The following is a 21,830-nucleotide window of genomic DNA, read 5'->3' on the forward strand; positions in this document are numbered from 1 at the left end:
ACACTTGGTCTGTCTGTCCATCACCAGATCGGCCAAAGAGTCCTCATGTGTCTCCAGCAGGAATGCAAAATGTCCTCCCCAGCTTCCCCTGCAGCCTGTGGAGCTGCTCCACACTGAGAGATCAGAGGCACCCAAATGGACCTAAAACACAGCTGGCAATGGGGACTCTTCACCTCCCAAGTACCAGGGGTGGTCAACCAGAGTGGCAGGAGGCTACGAGTGGCAGAGCTGCTCCCTGGGGTTCCAGCTCGCCTGGATGCAAGGAAGAGCAGCTCCAAGCATGGAAAATCCCAGCATGGCACAGGCACAAAGAGCAGCTCATTGTGAGCCTCCAGAGAAAGTGCCCCAGTCACTCCCCAGACAGGGTGTCTCTGGAAACCTCCAGCCCACTGCTGAGCTCCCGAATATCGGAGCTGGCACTCACTAAGATGTGGGCACCAGCAGTCCTCAGAGCTGTCACTCTGGAGAGGGACAAGGGACAGCTCTCCCAGAGTGGGACATGTCCTTGAGGCACCAGCTGAAACCCCCAACTCGGCCCAGCAGCACCACCCAGGGATGAGCATCCTTCACTCCAGACCCTGGAACAGCTGCTACCCTCCAAACGCTCAGCCTCAGGAAGGGGCTCAGCATTGCAAGCTCACCCTGGGCTCTCTGCAAAGCCTGGGGGATGTGCACCACGAGGGTCCAGCTGACAGCAGGGCCAGACCCCAGGGTAGATCATCAGCCCTTGCACGAGAGGGTCCCTCAAGAGCCCGCTGAGAGAAGAGACTGGGCAGGAGGCAGAGCACCTCGGGGGGCAAACCCAGCTTAACGAGTTCCAGGCTCGTTAGTGGATCTATTGTTGCCACATCCCACGGGAGGAGGGAGATAACACAGGCTATTTTTGCTTCCATCTGGGGAATCGTTTTCCTCCAACATGTACTGCCACGATGCTAATTTTTAAGGCTGATGATTAATTGATGTCAGGCTCATTATGGGGCCAACGGATCCCTCTTCCCCGGGAGCGCCAAGGACAGAGGGAGACGTGTTTTGACAGATGTCGTTGGAGCTGCGTGTGAGTGACGTCCTAACAACGGAGGAGAATAGGAGCCATTACCATGGAAAGCCCTGGAAATGGGAAGGGAAGTGCCTGCACGCGACCCCGGCGCCCCTCGTCGAACAGCCCCTAATCAGCCCTTCACGCTCTGCCCCGTGGTTACCACGGCTTTGCTCCGGAGATAAACGATCTTTGTGAATGCCCAGGGAGAACTGAATCTCCTGCCTGCGGCGAGGAGGGCTTGGCCTTTCTTCTCCCCCTCCCCAGCCTCGCAGGAGGGCCAGGTGCCAAATTCACTCTGGCACCAGGAGCAGCAGCCTGCGGGGGAGCCGGAAACAAGCCTGCTGCACATATGATCACCAGGATCCCGCAAGGCTCGGGCTCTCCCTGCACCTGCGGTCCCTGGCAGTGGGGTGGGCGAGCACTGCTGGGGTGCCTAGGGCTGCTGGTCCTACCACGCACTGGGGCAAGGTTCACCCCTAAAAATCGTGGCAGCATTTGTAATAGCAGCCCAGGCAGGGCTGAAGACCAACACGCATATCACAGATTTTGGGGTCCCCTCAGTCTGCAACATCAGCTGCCCAGGTGATGTTCACCCCAAAGCAAACCCCTCACACTCTCCCAAAGATGAAGCTGTGCATGGTGAGTTGCAGGAGGTTTGCTTGAAGAGGGCACCATGGCTCTGACAGCAATACAATGACCTCCTGCATTCTCCAGGTGTCTCATGCCCCCGCCCAGAAGCAGATGAGGCATCCTGCCAACTCAGTGGAAAGCATGGGGTGATCCTGACCACTGCAGATGATCTCCCCTGCCCACTGTGCCAGCTCCCCAGGGCCACCCTTGCTGCAGTCAGGGGTACAGAGCATCATGCCCTGCCACAGCCTGTAGCTTGCTCCCCTCCCCACCAACACTGCCATTACCTCTGCCGGCCTTGCTACTCCTCCACTTCCCTGGGAAAGGTGCCTAACCCACCGGAGCCAGGAGCAGCACCAGCCCCATGTTTCTCCCCATCCTGGGCTTCCACACCCAGCACCCAGGACTCCATCCTGCTGCCCCACAGCACTGCCTCATACCGCTGTGCCAGGGACATGCTGGGTGTGTGCTAGGGAGTTCAGCAGCACCAGTCTCCCACATCCATACACAGCCAAATTTGACACCAGCTCCAAAGGCTGAGCTGCGGATCTGCCGGCAGTGTTATTACAAACTTGTGTTAATTGCTGCACAGTGCCTCGAGCACCCTTCACAGGGAGAGGGATGCAGATAAACTGTCTATTCTTAGCACTGATGGTTCCCCACTCCCGGTGCCAGCCCACACCATCCTCCAACTGCTTCCAGACCTGCTCCCCCTCTCACAGTGCACTTGGAGAGTCCTCACCACCAGGGAAAGGTTTTGTTGAGCAGCGGTTGTGTTTTTCCCACTAAAGGTGACTTGCAGAGAAGGAAGGTCCTGTCTCCTTCAGGAAATCTATTTGTGCCACAGGAGGGAAGGGCATGCTTGGGACCAGAAAGCTCTGTGGGAGCCACCACTCAGTCACTGCCCAGGTGTCCCAGGGGTTAGGGGCCAGCATGTAGGAAGTGTTCCTTACCTCCAATCCACCACCTGCGTTACAGTGAGTGAAGGGATGCCGGCACACTTTACTATTCTATGCAAAGAGCTGCTGTTCCACCTACAACTCCAAATTTTACTGTGAGGCTGGCAGTACCTGGGACAGACAGGGTGGAAAGTGCTCCACAACAGGCACCAGCGCCAATCAGAAGGATTTCAGTGGAGTCTCTGGACTCTTCACTGTGTGCCAGCTCCTGTGGCTGCCCTCACTATGCACCTGCCAACACCAAGGGCTGAGTGACATGTGACAGCAGCAGCCACGAGCCTCGAGGCACAAGGGGTGAGTGGCCACACGCCTCTGGATCCCACACACCGACAAGCCCCTTTCCCTGCAGGCTGCAGGACCCTTTAAGCGTGCCGAGACCACACCGAGATACAGCCCCCAGCTTGGACAGTTGGGATCCCCAGCTGAGCTCAAGACAATGCCATTCCCTGTGCTGTCAAAGCGCCAGCGCACACCGTCCCACAGGCAGACCCTCCTGGGAATACCACGCTTCAAGGATGGCACAGAGGGGTCCCTGGCAGACTGCAGCCGGGATTTATCTCCTCTAAGACATCTCAGCTCCACGCAATGGCTGCCTGCACAGCACAAGCCCTCTTCGCCGTGGGAAGCAGCTCTGCAATGTGCTTTGAGCTCTTCTCCCCAAATTTGCTGTGGGGGCCTGTCCAAGCACTGACGATGCACAGCCCAGAGCCACAACTGCTGCAAGAGAAGCCGAGCCAACACTACAGCTTGGGGGGAAAGCATCAGCCAAAAGTCACTCAAACAAGGAAGCAATTTGTCTTATTCTGGCTACACTCCCTTGAAAAAGAAGCGCAGAGCAGGGAAATCGGGATCACGTGCGGCACGCTGACCGAGCACCCACCGCAGCAGCAACGGGGAGCGTTCACACCAGGAGCCTGACAGAACAGAACAGGGGAGAAAGGATGGAAAAAGAAATGCCATGTGACCCCTCGCTCGATCCAAGGCAGACATCACATCCAAGAGTTCAGAATATGAAATACGCACAATGAGCACCAGTGAGTAATTAATCCCTTCAGGAACACTGTAAGTGATTGCAGACAGCTTACCAAGAAAAAAAATTGGAAAGTCATTGAAAAAATTACCATAAAATGTTTCTTTTCTTTTCCAGCCTGAAATACAATGAGATCTGCAAGGAGCCCTCTCTGCTCTGCACAGTGTGACAGCAGTGGATTTCTAACAACAAGCTGGTTTTCCAACAACACTCAATCTACCTGCCAAGGTGACAGTTGTGAGAAACCAGCCCGGCCTGAGGGACAGCAGCAAGAGTGGCCAGTACCAACACTTGGCTCTGGACTAGGCATCACTGGGACATGGTGGAGGAATATTTCTGGAGGGACAAGGCATGGCACAAAACGGTGTCCACGATATCGCACAACTTCATCAGCAATTCAGACTCTCCAGGTGACTTTCACAGGTCAGAGCTTGGCTTAGAGAGCAGGACAAGCCTTCCTGGTGATGGGATTTGAGCTCCCTGGTGATACTCAGCTCGGTGAGCCAACCCCCTCTCCTACCTCCACCTCTCCTCTCCATCCTTGTACTCCTTCTTGCCTTCTTCCACTTTCTCCAGCACTAACCAGCCAGTTCTCCAGCTGGAAGGCTCCAGTTTGGGCCAAATTCTGACCCCTTGCACCCAAAGTCCCACATCTGCTCACTGCCCTGCACCAACAGGCAAGGAACCGCATCTGTCCACATCTGCCCCTGTGCAAAGCAACCACATGCGGGTAATCAACCCTGCAATCCCCTGTGAACAGATGGACAAGCACCCAGAGGCATCTGCAGGGGGGTCTGCCTCTCCCCCTCCTCCAGCCTCAGTCCCCCACCTCCAGGGAACACTGACCCCCCAGCACAGCCAGGGGGAATTACAGAGCACAGCAGCTGCCTTTTACTTCCATAATTCCATGGTAGTTTTCAACTACTACTTCTACTTGTAAAACTGGAGTTTATTAAAAAGAGTATTGCAGAAGGTATTTTCTCCTGTCAATAAAGTGACTTAAATTAGTTGGAACTTTCAAATTAAAAACACAACCTAAACTTTCACTTCCACTCACAATCACTCTGATTTGGAAAACAGAGTTTTTTCCTCATGTCCTCTCCTGGGTTTTCTCCCCTCTCTCCTGTTCTCTCCTCACCATGTTTTTGTTTAAAAATTCATCAGGCCAGGGAAAAATGCCGGGGCAGGAAAAGAGAGGAAAAAAAAGCAGAAGAAACTGTAGCTTTTGCAAACCCATCTCAGCACAGGGGAGAAGAAGAGCTTCCAGGCTCGCCTCCCTGCTCTTGGAAAGCGAGAGGCACTCGGAAGGACAAGGGAATATTGTGTATTAACCAACCTCCCGCACGCTCCGGCAGCAGATGCGGCCTCACTGACCCTCCTCAGAGTTCTGTGATCCTCCCTGGCCTAACAGCTCCTCCAGCATGGCAACCAAGGGAAAAAGGAATGGATGAGGCAGGAAAACAAAACAACCCTGTGTGTCGGTGTGGGATGCAGCCTGCTCCGGCACTGACCATAAACCCTGACTGCTGCTCCCAGCTCGTGACACGGCTCTTACTGCAGAAAGACAAATGCCAGCTCATGTCTGGCCATGGCACGGCTCTGAGCTGGACACTGGCTGATGTGAGGCATAGCCCACAGCTGACATTGATTTGGGGAAGGACTAAGATGATGTTACGCAGCAGCAAGGTCACTCCTGTACCCAGCGGCGCAGGGACACAAACACCATAGAACAGTTTGGGTTGGAAGGGACCTCGACCTAACACCTTCTACTAGACCAGGTTGCTCCAAGCCCCATCCACTCTGGCCCTGAACACTTCCAGGGATGGCACAGCCACAGCTTCTCTAGGCAACCTATACCAGGGCCTGACCACACTTATAGTAATGAATTTCCTCCTAATATCCCTTCCTGCATCCCTGAGCATCCCTGCGGTCTCAGGAGTCACTCTCACTCCAGGCAGATCCCGCACTGCTGTTCCAGAGCTTCCCTCTTACAACACGATTTTTAAGGACAGCTGCTGCACTCCCCACACAGGACGTGCGTAGCATCGGCTTACGAGTGAGCACACTCTGCCAGTGGATGAAAAGCTATATGGAAATGGAAGATCATTACCATGATCTCTGTGGAAACATCCCATCGGAGCAAGTTTTTTTTCCTCCTTCTTCTCTCTCCCCATGTGCACAAATTCTGGCACCCCACGCACCACTTGGCATTGCCTCAGCACTGTGGGTCCAAATGCAGGCGTCTGATTTCTAAAGCCATTGTCTGGGATGTGCTATTGAGCTGCAAAACATGGATGGTTTGGGATGGAAAACAGGCATCTCCTGAAACACAAAAAGAAGCTGGCAACCCAGATTCTATTTGACTTTGAAGCTATAGAGAATGTCAACCAAACACAATTTGCTTTATTCCCACAAAGGCAATGAGAATCTCAGCCACAAAACAAACCCGCACCTCTGCCCTGCAAGGCAGCGATGGACAAATGGGGAACAGAGCGAAGAGAGCGCGGCTTCGCCCCACTGGTCACCGCTGTGGCACAGAGCAGCTGGGCTTGGAAATGCATTACCATGCTCCACCTGGGAATGTGAGGCAGGAAAAGCTGCTTTGTAAATTTACATTTGATTTGGAGCTCAGGGTTCGTGTGCCGTTCCATTTGCCAGTGCTCATTTTTCAGTTCCAGACAGGGAGGTTTGCAGGAACCCCCAGAGTTTCACCCATTTTAGTGCAGTGACTGTGTGCCAAGTACCTGCTGTTCACTTTTGAAAGTGAGCAGGGTGGGAAGTGCCCAGCGGTGCAAACAGCTGCTGAGCTGAGATCGAATCCTGCCTCCAGGTTACTGTACTTTCCCCACCATAATATCTGACGGGTGACCTCTCACTGCAGATTCTGCTTTCAGAGGAGCAGCGTTAAAAGCCCAACCTCCAGGCCCCACCCTGCACAGTCCTGAAAGCATCTCACAGGCTCCAGGATGAGATTCCCTCACTCATCCCCCATGCTGCTTTATGAGTGGGGCCATTCCCCTCCCCTCGCAGGAATCAGCCACATGTTCTCCATCTGGGAGTAGATGCCCACGAGCCAATAAGCTCAACTTGGAAAACTTCACTGAAAATAGCACCAAATTTCTGAGTGCTCTACAGACCACGGCCAGATGATGGATATTAGTGCTTCAGCAACTCCAGGACGCTGTTTGGCACAGCACAGCAAAAGCACAGCTAAAAGGGCTCAGGGAAATGGAAATGAGAAGGCTGGAGGTGCTGCTGCTGGAGTGTCTGCCCTCCTCCAGATGATCCAGCCTGTAAGGAGGGAGGATCTCGGTCTGCTGGTGAATCAGCCCCCAAGTGCTGCTGTACTCAGCCTGGAATGTTGAAGGACACCGGCTTTGGCCTTACAGCAATCCCTGGCATCACTGGGGCACAAGGTAGAGTCCTGAGGAGAAAGGTGAGGCACCACATAGGGCAGGGCCCTTCACTTCCCCATCCCAGGCATGTCTGTGGCACCACCAGCACAGGGCTGAGGAGCAAGAGGCCTGGGGTAGGTTCTGGGCACTGCTCCTCCCCACAGGGTCAGGATCAAAAGCAGACAGCTTTTGATGCATTCAACCACCCGACAGTGGGAGACAGGAGGTCCAGACAGTGATAAATCCAGCCTCACACCACCCGGGTTGAGACATCAAAATGGAATTTGCCAAAGGACCTTGCACTGATGAGCTGTGAGCTCCAGGCTACATACAGCCTGGAGCAGAGAAGACTCAGACCTGCCGGGAGCCATGCAAATGCTCATACTTCCCCTTGGCCAGCAATGACATGTTCTCCAGGCCACGAAGGATTTTAACCCCGCTGAGTCTATGTACATGTACCATCACTACCAGGAGCCAAGAGGTGCCAACTGGCACCTCTACCCCCAGGGCCTCTCTTCATTGCCCACCCTGAGGTGCAATGCATGGCCTATCCAGGGTGACCCCAATTCCCTGGAAGGGTTTTTGTTACATTTTTAAATGAACCTGGGGTCCGGGAGAGGCAGGAGCGTAGGGCAGCCACCTTCCACCACACCCAGTGGATGGGGCAGTCCCAGAGAAAAGCCCCCGGGCTGTCCCCATTGACTCCCCACAGCTGCTTCCCTCCAGCATCCCTGCCCTGATGCAGCAGGACAGAAAGCCCCATGCCAAGCACCAATGCAGCCAGACTCCATTTACTCCTACCCTTCAGTCTGCAGAAACCTCAAGTCCTGCACAGCTCGGCTGCAGTGCAAGTCCAGCTCCTTAGGATTCAGCACATGCTCCTCTGGACTCACGGTAGCAGAATTTTGCAGGACATCATCTGTCCATCCTCCCTGCTGGGATGGGAGCAAGCTGAACGTCATTATTTCCCTTGCTTCTGCACTGCCTGTTGGGAGTTTGGAGCCATCTCCTTGTCACTCCCTTGGTGCAGTGAAGGTCTGGAGGCTAAATGCAAGGTGGCTGTGAAAGGCCACAGCTGGGTGGCCAGGGGTCCTGCACCGATGGTGGCCTCAGCACACTTGGCTCCACATTGGTCCTGCCCTGGCGGAGCTGGACAGTCCCAGGTTCCAGCCAGAATCTATCAAATGCCTTTCCTCCTGCTTTTAAGATGAGGGGAACTTTGTTGTCCCCTCTCCTGCAAAGCAGTGCTCCCACCTTGGAGCCTGCCAAAACAACCCTGCCTTACCTGATTTCACCACTGCCAGGTTGGCCCATGACTCTGTGCCCACCCTGGCAAAGCTGCCTCGGGCCTCTGAACCACCAAAGCTGGGAGAAACCTTGGGATATGGGAGCAAGCATCCACGAGGTTGTCAACATGTCCCCTGCAGCACCACATTGGGAAATGGCCAGGGAGGGATGTGCTGGCCCTATCGAATGGCCCACAGCGCATTTTCTGCCAGCCCCAGCTCACCTCGGGGAGCTCCCGCATCACGGCGATCAATGTGAATTAGCTGCTATCTATTCTTCCACTTGTTTGCATCAGCTTGGAAATACAACGCCAGACCAGAGACAAAGTGAACTGGAAATACCCCGGCAGCGTCTAACACTTCCAGCCTGAGGGGTTCATTCAGCTGATGAGTTTCATCACCACAGGTTCCAGCCCGCAGAGCAGTTTCCTGCACACCCCATGCACATCCCTCCCTGCCAGCACCCGCATCTCACATGCTGGGCTATGAAAGGGCTGCTCTCTGTGAGGTGGGTTTCACAGAGCCCAAACCGCTCCCTGCCACACTCCCTGCAAAAGCTGATGATGTCCTGACAAGGACTGGGCCACAAAGCCCTGCCATGATTAACCAGCTGAATCTCCAGGCCAGAAAAATCACTGGGGTAAACCCCTTTTAGTGTCAATCCAGGCTGGCACAGGAGCACAACAGACCCCAAGCTGACATGTGGGAAGCCTGAGATGATGACGCTGCGCATGGGCGACAAACGCGTGATTTTGAGAAGTGTCTCCTCAGTGAGTTATTCTCAGTGCACAGCAATGCTGAAAGCTCACACGCTATAAATAGCCAGCAACAGAGTTGTACCTGTGCTGCAGCTTTGAACGTGCTTCAAGCCAGCCCGTGGAATTGGGAGAGCCAGGCTGGGGCAGAGCCAGTGCCAGGGACGCTTGAGGCCCATGACAAAGCAGAGGTGTAAGCCTCAGGCAATCTGGGCTCCCAACAGAACCAGAAAGGGCTAGGTTTGGCCAGGACTGGGTGCTCTTGAAGAAGCTTATCTGGTTGCAGGGTCTCACTGCCGGCTTTGTCACTCTTGATGACACAACCCTGCATAAGATGCATACAGGTGGGACATGCAGCTCCCCCAGACACCAACCATGCAGGCTGGCCCCCAGCAGGGCTGGCATGAGAAATAAAGATGGTTCCACTTTTCTCCAATGCTAAAGGTATGTCTCTACCCCTCTGCCACGCTGCAGTTAAGGGGGAACAGCTTTAAATTGAAAGGAACAGGGTTAGACTAGAGATTAGGAAGAAATTCTTTCCTGAGAGGGTGGTGAGGCCCTGGCACAGGGTGCTCAGAGAAACTGTGGCTGCCCCATCCCTGGAAATGTTCAAGGTCACGTTGGATGGGACTTGGAGCAATCTGGTCTCGTGGAAGGTGTCCCTGCCCATGGCAGGGGATGGAACAAGGTGATCTCTAATGGTTTAACCCAAACTATTCTATGGTTCTCTAATGTCCCCTCCAGCTCACACAGCACAGGCTGCTGCACCCAGGGCACAGCTCTGCCTGTTTTTCTGGGTTACATGAAAACAACCAGAACCTCCAGCAGCTTCAACAAGGACCTCAGCCATGAGCCATCCTTCCAGCTCACCAAGCAAGAGAGGTGCTGATCCCACAGTCAACGCCAGCCGACCGGCTGGTGAGCCAACGAGCTGGCACAGAGCCCGGCCCTCCCGCTGCATCACCTGTGGCTGCGAGTCAGGCTCACAACCTGCCGAGGGAACCGCGGCTTCGTGAGCGCAGCTCAAACCCTCAATTTGAGTTCCCCACTGAAAGGCACCTCCTGGGTCCCTCCTAGCCAGCTCACCATCCCCTCCCTACCCACTGGGCAAAATCCAGCCTGAGGGGAAGGCAGAGCAGCCCTGCCTTTACATCTTCAGACACTTAATTTCTGGATTTGCCATAAAATCTTTCTGTAATTTCAGGGGGATGCTTGAGGCCAGACCCTCACAGGTAAAGGGGAGGACTGCAAAGTGCCCACCTCTGGATGAGCAGGATGGCTAAGAAGAGAGACAAGGCTGACACAACACCACAGCAATGTGGAGTGATTAAGAATCACTGATACCTATGCCAGATAGAAAATCCTGTGCTCCCAACACGCTGGCATGCTCACATGTTCACAGAGGTGGAGGCACACGTCCTGGCTGCAGGACACACCTGCATTTCACTGGGCAGCACGGGGGTACACATGTGCTCAATGTCTGCTCAGGTCCCCCCTCCAGGGAGCTCACATGCTGTGCTGTGTGAGGGCCACAAGGCTCTGGAGCCACCTCCTTGATCCATGGCTGCTCCCAGGAGTGAGGAAAATGTCCTGCCCAGATGTGCTGAGCTTCTGCTCAGCTTCCCTATGTGGATTCCAGCAGGTCCTTCCAGTGGGAGATGAATCTCAGTCCTCCTCCTGAATTAATAAAAAATACATGATGTCCTCAATTGAACAAGACAAATACCAGTGCAAGGAATGAGAGAAATGCTGGCGTGAAACAAAATGTGGAAGAACTGGACTAGAGGAAGGACCAGCAAATCAGTGGGCGCTGGGCACCACTCCTCAGTGTCACACCCGCCCTGACACAAGCACATCTCCATTTGCACAGCTTCTAATCTCAGCTCTGCAATGCAGCATCCCCTGACTTCCCAGCTTCCCGGCTGCAGCATCCCTGCCTTCCCAGCTCTCCTCCCGCTCAGCTCCCTGCTCCGAGCTGCAATGCAGCAGCGTGGGCAAGCCCTGCTTTCCCTTTTGCCCCTCCACCCCACCACGAGGCACCATTAAGCCTTCCAGCCGAGCTCCGAGCCTCACACATCCTCTACCCTCCCCAAGCTCACTGCTTTCCAGCCAGAGAACCAGCAGCCCCTTCCCTGGCTCCCCCGGGAGAGCTGCTTCATGTGCCTGGAGGAGGACGTGACTTTGCAGGGCGGGGGATATGGCAGAATGGCACCGTATCTGATCTCCTGTGTCCCCACAGCTCTGCATGAGACACACTCAAGGTGCGAAGCCTGGAGAGGGCAAGGACTCAGCTACCACAGAGGGATGGAGCCATCCCACTCCACCCAGGGAGTGGATCCAGCCTCAGCAGCTTCACCACTGCCACCAGTACCAGGAATGCTGCACACACACAGAGCCCAGGGCACCACTGTCACAGGTACCAGGAACACTGCACACACACAGAGCCCAGGGCACCACTGTCACAGGTACCAGGAACACCACACACACGGAGCCCAGTACCAGAAACACCACACATGCACATTACCCCAAGACACTGATGCCACTGCACACGCAGGGCACCAAAAGCCACAAGCACAGTGCCACAAAAGACACTCTGGACCAGACAAGTGACTGATTCAGAGGATGTGCCAGTGGGTCCACCTGACACCGCACAGCCAGGCAACCTTGATCCCAACACTGCAGCCCTACAGCAAACTGCCCAGTCACACCCACAGCTGAGCCAGGGAAGCTGGGAGGCACACACCGGTCATGGCAAACGGGCTGGCACTGGAGGTTGGCATCACTCACAGGTTACACACCTCAGAGGGTGCAGGCTCTGGCTCTGTGCTGAGCTGGAACAAATCCTCCCCTGTGCAGTGGGCACAAGCATCAGCCAAGTGCTGTCCTCAGATGCTCAAGTGAGAGTGGTCAGGGGGGATCTGCAGGTAGAGGGGACCAGGGACATTGTTTTCTGGCACCATGAGAAGCTGCACAGGAAGACAAAGAGCTGGGAACCTAAATGGACACAACAGGGTGACTGATTGTGGGGGGGACTTGTGACAAGGGAGAGCTGTGGGCACAGAGACACATGCCACAACATGAAAAGCCAAATACACAAAGCTGGGAACAGGGGCATGTGGAAGATGCTCTCCAAAAGGACCCAGAACTGCCAACGGTTCTCTGAGCGCCACCCACATGGAAGCATGCTGCTCACAAGGCACCAGGACCAGGCAGGAGCCATGGGTGGGCTGGGTCCATCACCCAGGTCCCACTGTGGTCACATCCCACCAGCAGATCCCAAATACCACTTCCAGAATTGCCATAATTTTCTATTCATTTACATATTTTCTTTTTAGACATGTTGGATTTGGGGGCGAGATACAGACAGTCACTGGGAAAGCCCCATTTGAACAGGGATTTTCAGGCTCTTTGGGGAGAACTTTGTTTCAGCAGTGCATCCCCAAATATCTTTTTTTTCAAGTGTTTGCTCTGCTACCTTTCCATTTTGAAAGGAATTTTGAAAGACAAATCTGGATTTATTTTTTTCTCAATCCTTTTTCCACACTGCTGTAATCACTGGGAACATGGCACATCCCAAACAGCTTCAGCAGAAGCACTAGGGCCCTTGGATCCCATTTCCAGATCTTCTCCCCAGTCACTGTAGCCATCTCAGCTGGAGAAAGCAGACATCTACTACCTGCTGTCAGCTCCTGAGAACAGGATGGAAGCAGCAACACAACTGTGTACCACTCCCCTTTCTCCTCACTATTACCCAAAAGGCAGGAGTCCAGCTCTGTGGGTAAAAGGAAATAAATCCCCATCCCAATGACCTTGTCACACAGGGACCTTAAGAGAGGAATAGCATTAGTGGTATCAGGACAGCCGCAGCACTTTACGAGGCAATAACCTGCCCCCATCACTGTGAAGAGCTACTTGGTCTCTGACCTCCTCATGGTCTCCTGCCAGGGAGCCTGGCTACTGCTGCACAGTGCTGCCAGGGGCCCATTAGTGCTTAATTAAACTGGTAGGAACAACATGGGGCAGAGGGAGGAATGCCATGGGGCAGAAGCGCTTCTTTGATCCCACACCGTGTGTCTCCCAGCAAGGATGGCAATCAGAAGGGAATAACTTGGTTCCCATCTCCACTAGGGTCAGGAATGTCCTTGCACGGGACATCTCAGATGCCAGTCTTTTCTGCACTGTGGTTTACTTTTTAAATCAGAGTCAGATGCAACGTGCAGCTCCCGCCCGTCACGGAGCCCTTCTGCCCATTCCAGCCCTTGGCTCTCCTCCCCACCACTGAGGGGCTGCAGGCACCCACTGCCCACCCAGCACCAGCCTGCCCTGCCTGTGTGTTGGCACCACAGGGGTACCGAGATCCCGTGGGCACGTGCTGCCCAGCAAGGACATCCCTGCTGGGCCACCTGGGAAGGGTAGCATGGCCCACCCAAGGGCTGCAGGACTGAGATGGGTTATAGCTGCACCTGAAGAGTTTGGCAAGGCTGCAGACTCCTGCAGCAAGCATTTCGGGGAACACCATCCCCCCCGGGATCCCACGTGTGTCCGCCTGGGCTCTGGCCCACACAACACCGACCACTTATTCGTTGATGCGAATTAGCAGCCACTTAAGAGGCACCACATCCAGCAAGAGATGGACAAGGAAATGGCTGCAGAAAGCAGCTGCAGGATCTCGGAGGTGCTCTGGGGAGCTCTAGGTAAGTGCAACCATCATGCTGGGCACAACATCCACGGCCCGTACAAAAAAGCCCCTGCACCTGCATAGCCTTGTCCATCACACGTGGACACGGGCATGGCGAGCGCTGCACAACCAGCTCTTCCACCACGCTGGCCACGTGCCCTCCATCCCCTTCATCTTGTGGTTGGGCACTGGCATAATTAGCAACCCCAGCTGCCAGCCAGCTTTGATGAGAAGCCTCAGTCTTTGGTTGATGCGAAATGTATAATTTGGATGATGGAAATAGCCTCTACAAAGCACATGTGGTCGCTGCGTGCCGGTGACCTCTCCCAGCTTGCTCTTTAAACATGGTTCAGCTACAAAAGCGTCAGTGCCATCAAACAGATGAGGCAGCGGCAGTGACCAAATGAGAGGTAACATTTGGCCATTACTGAATAAACTGTATTTTTGGCCAAGAGAGGCTTGGGAGTGCTTCTGGCAGGAGACGCATGAGGTAGAGATGAGAATTCAGGTGTGGAGACCAAAGACACACAAGGTCTCTGGAAGCCACTGTGGCTGGCAGGGCCAGGAGCTCAGAAGCTGTACAGCTTCTCAACACAGGTCAGCAGTTCAAGGACAACCGTATCTGCAGAGGCTGGAAGTCCCTGCAATTTCCACCTCTCTCTTCCCAGCACAAACTGAGCTTGTGGGTCTTTCCATGCCACTCTGGATAGCATGTCCTTCAGCAGACATAGCCAAACAGCTCAGGCTGATGTTTCGCTTGCCAAAGGGATTAATGAAAACAGCAGAGACCTTCCTTCCCTCCCTCCCAAGCATCTCCTGTAGCAACCAGGAGAAAGCTCCTCTCCTGGCACTCCTCACCAGCCCTAGCAGGGTGTGAAGGCCCCCCTCCTGAATCCCACTCTCCTGGGATCCCATTCCTTCTGGGTCCATCTCTGCCACAGGAACCACCTCTTCCTGGGGAAGACAGGTTGTGGAAGGTACCATCACCACTGAAGAAAGTTCCATCCGCCTGGATCGCACCAGATGTACAAGCAAAGGGGGTCTGGAGGCTCAGCGCGTGTCTACACACCCTCAAGCTGGGGTTGTGCCAGCACCACTGTCACACTGCTCCTTTCTCTCCACAACCCCAGGCTCCTGGTGGCATCCCCACCACACAGGCTGTCACAGATGTGCCAGGTCACGGTTGGCTTGGGTAAGTAGGTGTGACTCACTATCACAACTCCCATGAATGCGGGAAGTACAACCCCAAGGAAGGGAAGTTTCAGCGGGGTGATGTTCCTGCTCTGTCCACCCCAGGCGCTCTCCCCATCCAACTCTGGACACAGCCCTCAATCCCCCCCACAGGAAGCCCGGCAGTCCCTTTGTCTCGGAAAATTATTGGCAATACACAGAGGACAGATCTGGCAGAGTTTGGCCCTCATGGACCAGCTGACCAAGCCTTCAGATGCTAAGTGCAGTCCAAACGGATGTTCAACACTTCCCAAGGTCAAAGTCAGCCCTGACTGATGCAGGTGGAGGCTTGGCAACACCCCAGAAACCAAACCAGTTGCTGGGGGCACTTCCACAATCATGATCTTCCTCAGAAAGTGCACAAGATCCTGTCTTGGATCTCTGGTACTCCAGAGTACCACAAACTGGGAGTCACTCCCACGTGGGCCAGGCCCCCCTCCCGCCCCCCCTCAGCAAGGATTTCTCCTGGGAATGCTGAGGAAACTCCCACCTAAGAGCAGAGCATCATGGGGGGACACTGAGATTCCCCCAAGCATCCCAACACCAGTGAGTGGCAGTCTGTTAGTCCCATAAGTGACAAATCCTCCTGCAATCCTGCCCTGCTCCCATGGCATCTGGTGCTACCGTGGCATTAGGGCTGAGGATGGATGTCTGTAAACCCAGCTGTGGGACCATTGGGGCAGCCGGGCTGACCTCCTGCATCCCTCCTGCTCATCCCCACAGTCTGCCTGTCCTCAAGCTCACTCTGTGGCCTTCCACTTGCAAGCCCTGGGATGCTCCAGCATCAGGGCAGACCCTGCCAAGGAGAGCACTGCTGCTGCCTCCATGGCTGGGCACAGCCAGGGAGCCAAGGGCAATGGCCTGGGAGGCTCCATGCCTGAGTGCCAGCACACACTGGTGCACGCTGTGCCAGGGCCCTGCTGGAGCTGGGGCTGTGACACCCCAAAGGCTCCTGGAGCAGCCAGGGGTACGCAGGGAAGTGGACTCAGCAAGTGCGGCTTTCCAGGTGCCTGGCTCCAGCACACACTCCAGCTCCACATCTCCAAACTGCCTCCCCCAGGCCCCAGCCGGGGCAAATCTCTCCACTTTCTCTTCATCACACAGCAAGGACAAGGCATCTCAAGGTAGCTCAAGCGCCAGAGAAGCTCCTGCGCCCTAAAAAGAGGTCCCAGGCAGGGAACTTGAAGGGACTGGGCACACCAGTCCCGCCTGTACTGCTGCTCCCCCACTACCAACAACCACCAGGGCTTTACAGCCAGCCAGCTTGAGCACCACGAGCACCATGATGGCTGTGCAGGGCTCCCTTGCCACCTTCTCATGCCAGTTTGCCAAACCAAACACAGCTTTTCAGAGCCACAAGCCCCCACAGTCTTTGCCCAGCCGAGCCCTCAGGCACTGCCGGCTGGGATGCAGGCAAGACTGGGTGTCAGCAGGAAGCAGAGGTAGCCACAATTCCTAGAGATCAGCATGCAGCATGAGAGAATGGGCAAGGGCCGGGCTCACCTGTACCAAGACCCAATGCTGCAGCCCACAACAGGGGCAGTGGGTTCCGAGGTCTGGGGCACAGCCAGCGCTGGGCCAGTGCTCGCTGTTCTCATGGAAACCCACCATGCACACAATGCACACAACAAGCTCGGGGATCAAACCCACAGGGATAGCAAAGCGCAGGCAGCCACAGCCTGAAACCGGCTCATGCAAACCCTGCAGCAGCATCCTTGGAGAACTCTCCTCTGCCAGAGCCCCAGACTTCAGTGGAGCTCTGGATCTGTCCAAAATGGAGCAGCAGCATGGACCCCTTGCGCAGCACCTCCACCAGCAGCTTCCCAAGGTCACCCCCAGGGCGAGCCACCCTGATGGTGGGGACCAGCTGTGGCACCCGGCTGTGCAGCCTCCATCGTGGTTGGCGGGTGTTGAGACCAGGAACGGCCGACAAGACACGTGGGGGAGGACAAGCTCCACCACCACCTGCCACTGCTCCTTGTGAGGAGGAACTACCTTTCCTCCAAGGAAAGAGGCAGCTGACAGCACCTTCCCTCAAGCACTGCCTTGGAGATGCACTGAAGGCTGGAGCCCCGCTGCTCTGGAGCCAGGCTGGGAGAACTGGGGGTGTTCAGCCTGGAGAAAGCTCCAGGGAGACCTCAAAGCTGCTTCCAGTGCCTAAAGGGGCTCCAAGGGAGCTGGAGACGAACTTAGGACACAGGCCTGGAGTGACAGGAGAGCAGGGGTAAATGGGATATTGGGAAGGAATTCTCCCTGTGAGGGTGGGGAGGCTCTGGCACAGGTTGCCCAGAGAAGCTGTGGCTGCCCCTGGATCCCTGGCAGTGTCCAAGGCCAGGTTGGACGGGGCTTGGAGCAGCCTGGGCTAGTGGAAAGTGTCCCTGCCCATGGCAGGGGGTGGAAGAGGATGAGCTTTAAGGTCCTTTCCAACCCAAACCAGCCTGTGATTCTAAGTGACTGGGGATACTGAGGCTGATGACTCCTTTCCCCTCAGCCTCCCTTCACTTCAAGACACTGAGGTGGCCACCAGCGGGTCCCTCACGGAGTGTCAGGAGCCCAGATGTCTCCAGCTGCCACCTCTGGCCATTCCCACCTCGACGTCGAGCCCGGCGGTCGCGCCGGCCGCACTCACCCAGCATCTGGCTGAAGAGCAGCTGCTCCAGGTCGCCCAGCACCGTCACCACCAGCTCGGGGTCCACCTTCAGGTACGGCTTCTCCTCGGTGCCCGCCGCCACCGCCGGCCCCTTCCCGCCCAGCAACTCGTCGTCGCACTTGCCGCCGCCGCCGCCGCCGCCGCCCGCCTCAGGGGCCTTGCTGAGGGGCTTCACCTCGGCGTAGGGCCCGCGGGGGATGCGGCTCGGCTTCCCGGCGGGCGGCGGCTTGGCGGGGCCGGCGGGGCGCGGCGACAGCAGCGAGTGCTCGGAGCGGGACAGGCTCCGCGACATGGCGGGCGCGTCCCGCCCGCGGGGGCCGCCGCGCCCGCCGCCCCCCGCCGCCGCCGCCCCCGGCGCTGCCGGCTTGGCCATGTCGTCGCTCCAGCGAGGCTCATAGAGCTGCCGCTTCTTCTCGGCGTCGGTGAGGAAGGCGAGGTTGGTGAGCGACTTCTGCTTGCGCAGGTTAGAGCCGGCCGGCAGCCGCCCCTCCGCGCTGCTCGCCTTGAAGACGCGCAGCTCCGCGCCCCGCGGCCCCGCCGCCGCCGCCGCCGCCTTCGCCCGCTTCGGCATCACGGTGCTGCCGTCGGGGCCCCGCCGATAGCCGCGCTCCTCCTCGCCCAGCTCCACGTCGGGAAGGCTCTTGAGGTTGCTCCCCAGCATCCCCGCGCTGCAACCATTTAACCCGCCGGGCGCTGCTGCTGCTGTTGCTGCGGCACCGAGGACACACCGGGCGAGACAGAGGGAGAGGCGCCGTCAGCGCCCGTCCCACCGGCCGGGGCGGAGCGGGGAGGGGAGGGGATGGCGCGGGCGGGGAGATGGAGGTGGGGGGGATAGGGGGGTGAGCGGCACGGCCCCACCTCGCCGCTCCGCCGCCGGCAGGACACTGCGAACCAGCGGAATGTCAGGGGCGAACAAAAAGGGCCCGCCCTCCTCTGGCGCGAGCAGGGGGCGGGGCGCGGCGCGCGCGCCCGCGGAGGGCAGGGAGGGGAGGGGGCGCGCGCCGCGGGGCGGGGCCGGGCGGGAGCGCGCGCGGCGGAGCTCGGGGGGCGGAGGGACCGAACGGGACCCCGGGGACAGCGCCCTGTGCAGGACCCTGGCGTGACACGGGACCCCCGGGGCGAGGATGAAGCTGGCGAGCACGGAGCCGGCGATGGCCCCCCCGACCCCCGCGACCACACCTACCGGCCCCGTCCCGCAGCCCCTCGCAGGCAGGGACGTGCCGGGTGCCGGGTGGGAGGTGGGTGAAGCCAGCGCGGGGGTCCCACGCCCCAGCACCCTGCGCTGTAGCACCCCCTGTCCCGCCTCCCACGGACCCCACACCCACCTAGACACTGCACACCCATTCTCAGGGGGGACAAAGCATCCCCGTTCCCCCCCAAATTGTGCAGCAAGAGCCCAGGGTGGCCCCAGGAATCCCCCGAGGGACATTGTGGCCCCCCAAACCCAGCGGGGCCTCTCCACTGATCCAAGGGAATTAATGGCGGGGGGGAAGAAGGGGAGCGGGATCTGGTTATCATCATTTTTCATTAATTACCCGTCCCTTGGGAGGGGTGAATTAAGTCTATTTGGTGACCTCACGCGGGCTGTCATGGCAACCGCCGGGAAATATTGCATTAGAGCCCGTCACTGCTGCCGAGATAAGGACGGGAGGACCGGGGGCGGTGCGAGCCCCCCAGCCCACCCCCGGGCCGGTGATCCGGGGTTCAGCCCATGGTAGTGCTGAAAAGCCCCAAAATAACTCCGCCTGGATGGGACAGTAAAGGGTGCCCCAAAAAGGGTGTTTTGCACCAAAAGGTGCTGCTGGGGCAGGAGGGATGCACAAGCTGCACCCCAAAGCCACTCGGGGTTTGGGGGAGCTGTTGCCTGGGTGTAGGGCCCGCTGTGGGGGGCAAATCTGCGGGTGTTGTGTCGTTCGGGGGCTGGTGAGGTGATTCGTGGGGTCTCCCAATGCCCCCTGTTCCCTCTGGCTGGGCCCAACGGAGAAGCTGGAGCAGGCATGGAGTGAGGGAAAGTCTCCAGCCCCTTCCCCGGTGCCGAACCCGCTCGGCTTTATCCCAAAACCTCCCCAAGGAGCAGGGCAGCTGCACTGGGCGCATGCCAGCCCCGCTCGCTCCCTCCTGCTTCCTCCTGGAACATCCTCCCACTTGCCGCTGGTTTCAGCACTTTCCAAATCGGGGCTCAGCGCTGAACGCCGTTATTCTCTGACTGAGGTGCTGCGATCCCAGGTCACAGCCGGGCTCTGCCAGGAGCCACCGTGGATCTGACCGACTTCTGTCCCTTCAAATCACCCGGTGAAGCTCCCGGCTCTCTTTTTCCCCTTCCCTGCACATCTCTGGAGCATCCCGCCATTCTCCGCTGCCGCTGCCCTGGCAACCGCCGCCCCAGCATCCTCCCTGGATCCGCCCCCCCAAAATCTCCCCCCAGAGGGGACTGGGGTGGCCTCAGCATTGCAGCGGGGAGCTTGTATTCAGCTCCCGAGAAAGGGGGTGAGCCGGTGGTGGGTGTGGGGAGCCAGCGGTCCCTCCGCGCCGGCTCCTTGGAAATGGGTCGTTCCTGGAGCTCGCTGGGAAACGGGGAAGAGGAGGGAAAGGAGCCAGCCGGGGTGATGTCCAGGCGCCGTCCCCGGAGGGATCAGTCCCTGTGCTGCTCACAGTGTAGGGTTTTGGCCACGGAGGTCACCTGATGCAGGAACTGCAGCCGAGCCCTTCCCAGGGGAATTGGGCACCTCCAATGTGAGGGTCCCCCCACCGCCCCCCTGGCCTCCAGCCCTGGCTCCCGTTCCAGCACGAGCCTCTGCCCCCCGGCACCATCACGGCAGCCCCCCAGCAGGACGCCCCCATTCCTGACAAACCCCTCTGGACTCACTCAGGCCTCTGGGTTTGGGGTCAGGGTCAGATCCCTTCTCAGGACCAGAGCACTCATCACTCGGGGAAGTGGCCCTCTCATGCTCCCGGTCCTCCTGCAGCCTGCGGGCAGAGGGGGATGAGGGTGGGTGAGCAGGGGCAGCTGGCTGGGCACCCCCAGGAGATGAGAACATGGTGCTGTGGGCTCTGCCACGGTCTGGCAACACTGGTCTCATGGCAGGGGGTCCCGGGGCACCCTATTCCCCAATGAATCCATCCCCTGCCCCACACCAGCTCCCATGGGTGCTTTAGGAACCCCAGCTCCACCAAATCCAGTGGAAACCTGCCTTTTGGTGCAGAACCCCCTGACCCAACCCCATCATTTCCCATGGCCACCCCTGCTGGGCCTGCCTGCCTCCCCCTGTCCCCATGCCCCCCACAGCCCCATGTCCCTCTGTCCCCATGCCCCCCATCCCCAGGGACTCACCGGTACTGGAAGGGTGCCACAGTGGCAGTGATGGGATGGCTGTGTGGGGGACCTGAGGAGAAGGTGATGGCCCCTGACCCAAACACGGGGCCCCTCCCCTGTGAGCCACCATGAGACTCATCCCCTGTCCCTGCTGTGGCTGTTCCGCTGCCCTTCCCAGGGGACCCTCCCAGCCGCCCCCCACCCCTGCCCTGTGCTAGGGGAGCTTTGGGCAGCTCGCTGGGCTCCCCCACCCTGCCTGCCCCTCTCCTCCCGCTGCCTGCTGCCTCTGGCCATTTCCCAGGAGACACCAGGGGTCTTGATGGGGCTTTCTGCCCACCATGAGTGGGAACACTGCGGCTTCCCTCCCTGCCCTCGGCAGGCTCACGGCCGGCAGCTTTGCCAGTGCCTTTGAGCTTGAGGGTCTTGGGACCAGGGGCTGGCACCTTCCCTGGCTGAGGGGACGGAGCCCTGTGGAGGACAGGGGACCCTGGGGTGCTCAGGGGGGCTGTGGCGTGCAGTTTGCCATGGGCCATGGCACGGGGCACCGGGATGGCAGATTGGTAGTGGCTGCGGCCGGCGGAGTTGATGTTGGCTGTCCCCTTCATCCTGGTGAGGCAGCTGCTGGCAAGGCTGTGGAGGAAGAGGAGGGTTCATTACAGCCCAGCAGAGCGAGGGGGTGGGTGTGGGGGGGCAGCCACAGCCCCTCGGCTGCACCAGACCTTGGTCTTTCTTCCTACTCAGTGGTGCTCAATGTCCCCATCCTGGGAGGAGGCCACTCCACCCCATGCCCCAGGGTGAGGACACACATGATGTCCCCTGACAGGACCAGGGCATACGTGATGTCCTCCCCCAGGGAGCCTGTGCA

At 57.8% G+C, this 21,830-nt stretch overlaps 1 protein-coding gene across 1 annotated transcript in view; it reads right to left on the bottom strand.

Annotated features, from left to right (window-relative positions):
• NAV1 (neuron navigator 1) overlaps window positions 1-21,570 on the bottom strand; it is a 61,024-nt gene extending 39,454 nt beyond the window's left edge. The window contains exons 1-3 of the mRNA XM_068995877.1: window positions 20,984-21,570; window positions 20,519-20,619; window positions 17,632-18,360 (exon numbers count right to left, since the gene is read on the bottom strand). Coding sequence (XP_068851978.1) covers window positions 17,632-18,360; window positions 20,519-20,619; window positions 20,984-21,570 — 1,417 coding nt within the window. The remainder of the gene's footprint in view (window positions 1-17,631; window positions 18,361-20,518; window positions 20,620-20,983) is intronic.
• Between the last annotated feature and the right edge of the window lie 260 nt (window positions 21,571-21,830).

The sequence above is a fragment of the Aphelocoma coerulescens genome, chromosome 26 (assembly GCF_041296385.1).
Source record: "Aphelocoma coerulescens isolate FSJ_1873_10779 chromosome 26, UR_Acoe_1.0, whole genome shotgun sequence".
In the NCBI taxonomy this organism is placed as follows: domain Eukaryota; kingdom Metazoa; phylum Chordata; class Aves; order Passeriformes; family Corvidae; genus Aphelocoma; species Aphelocoma coerulescens.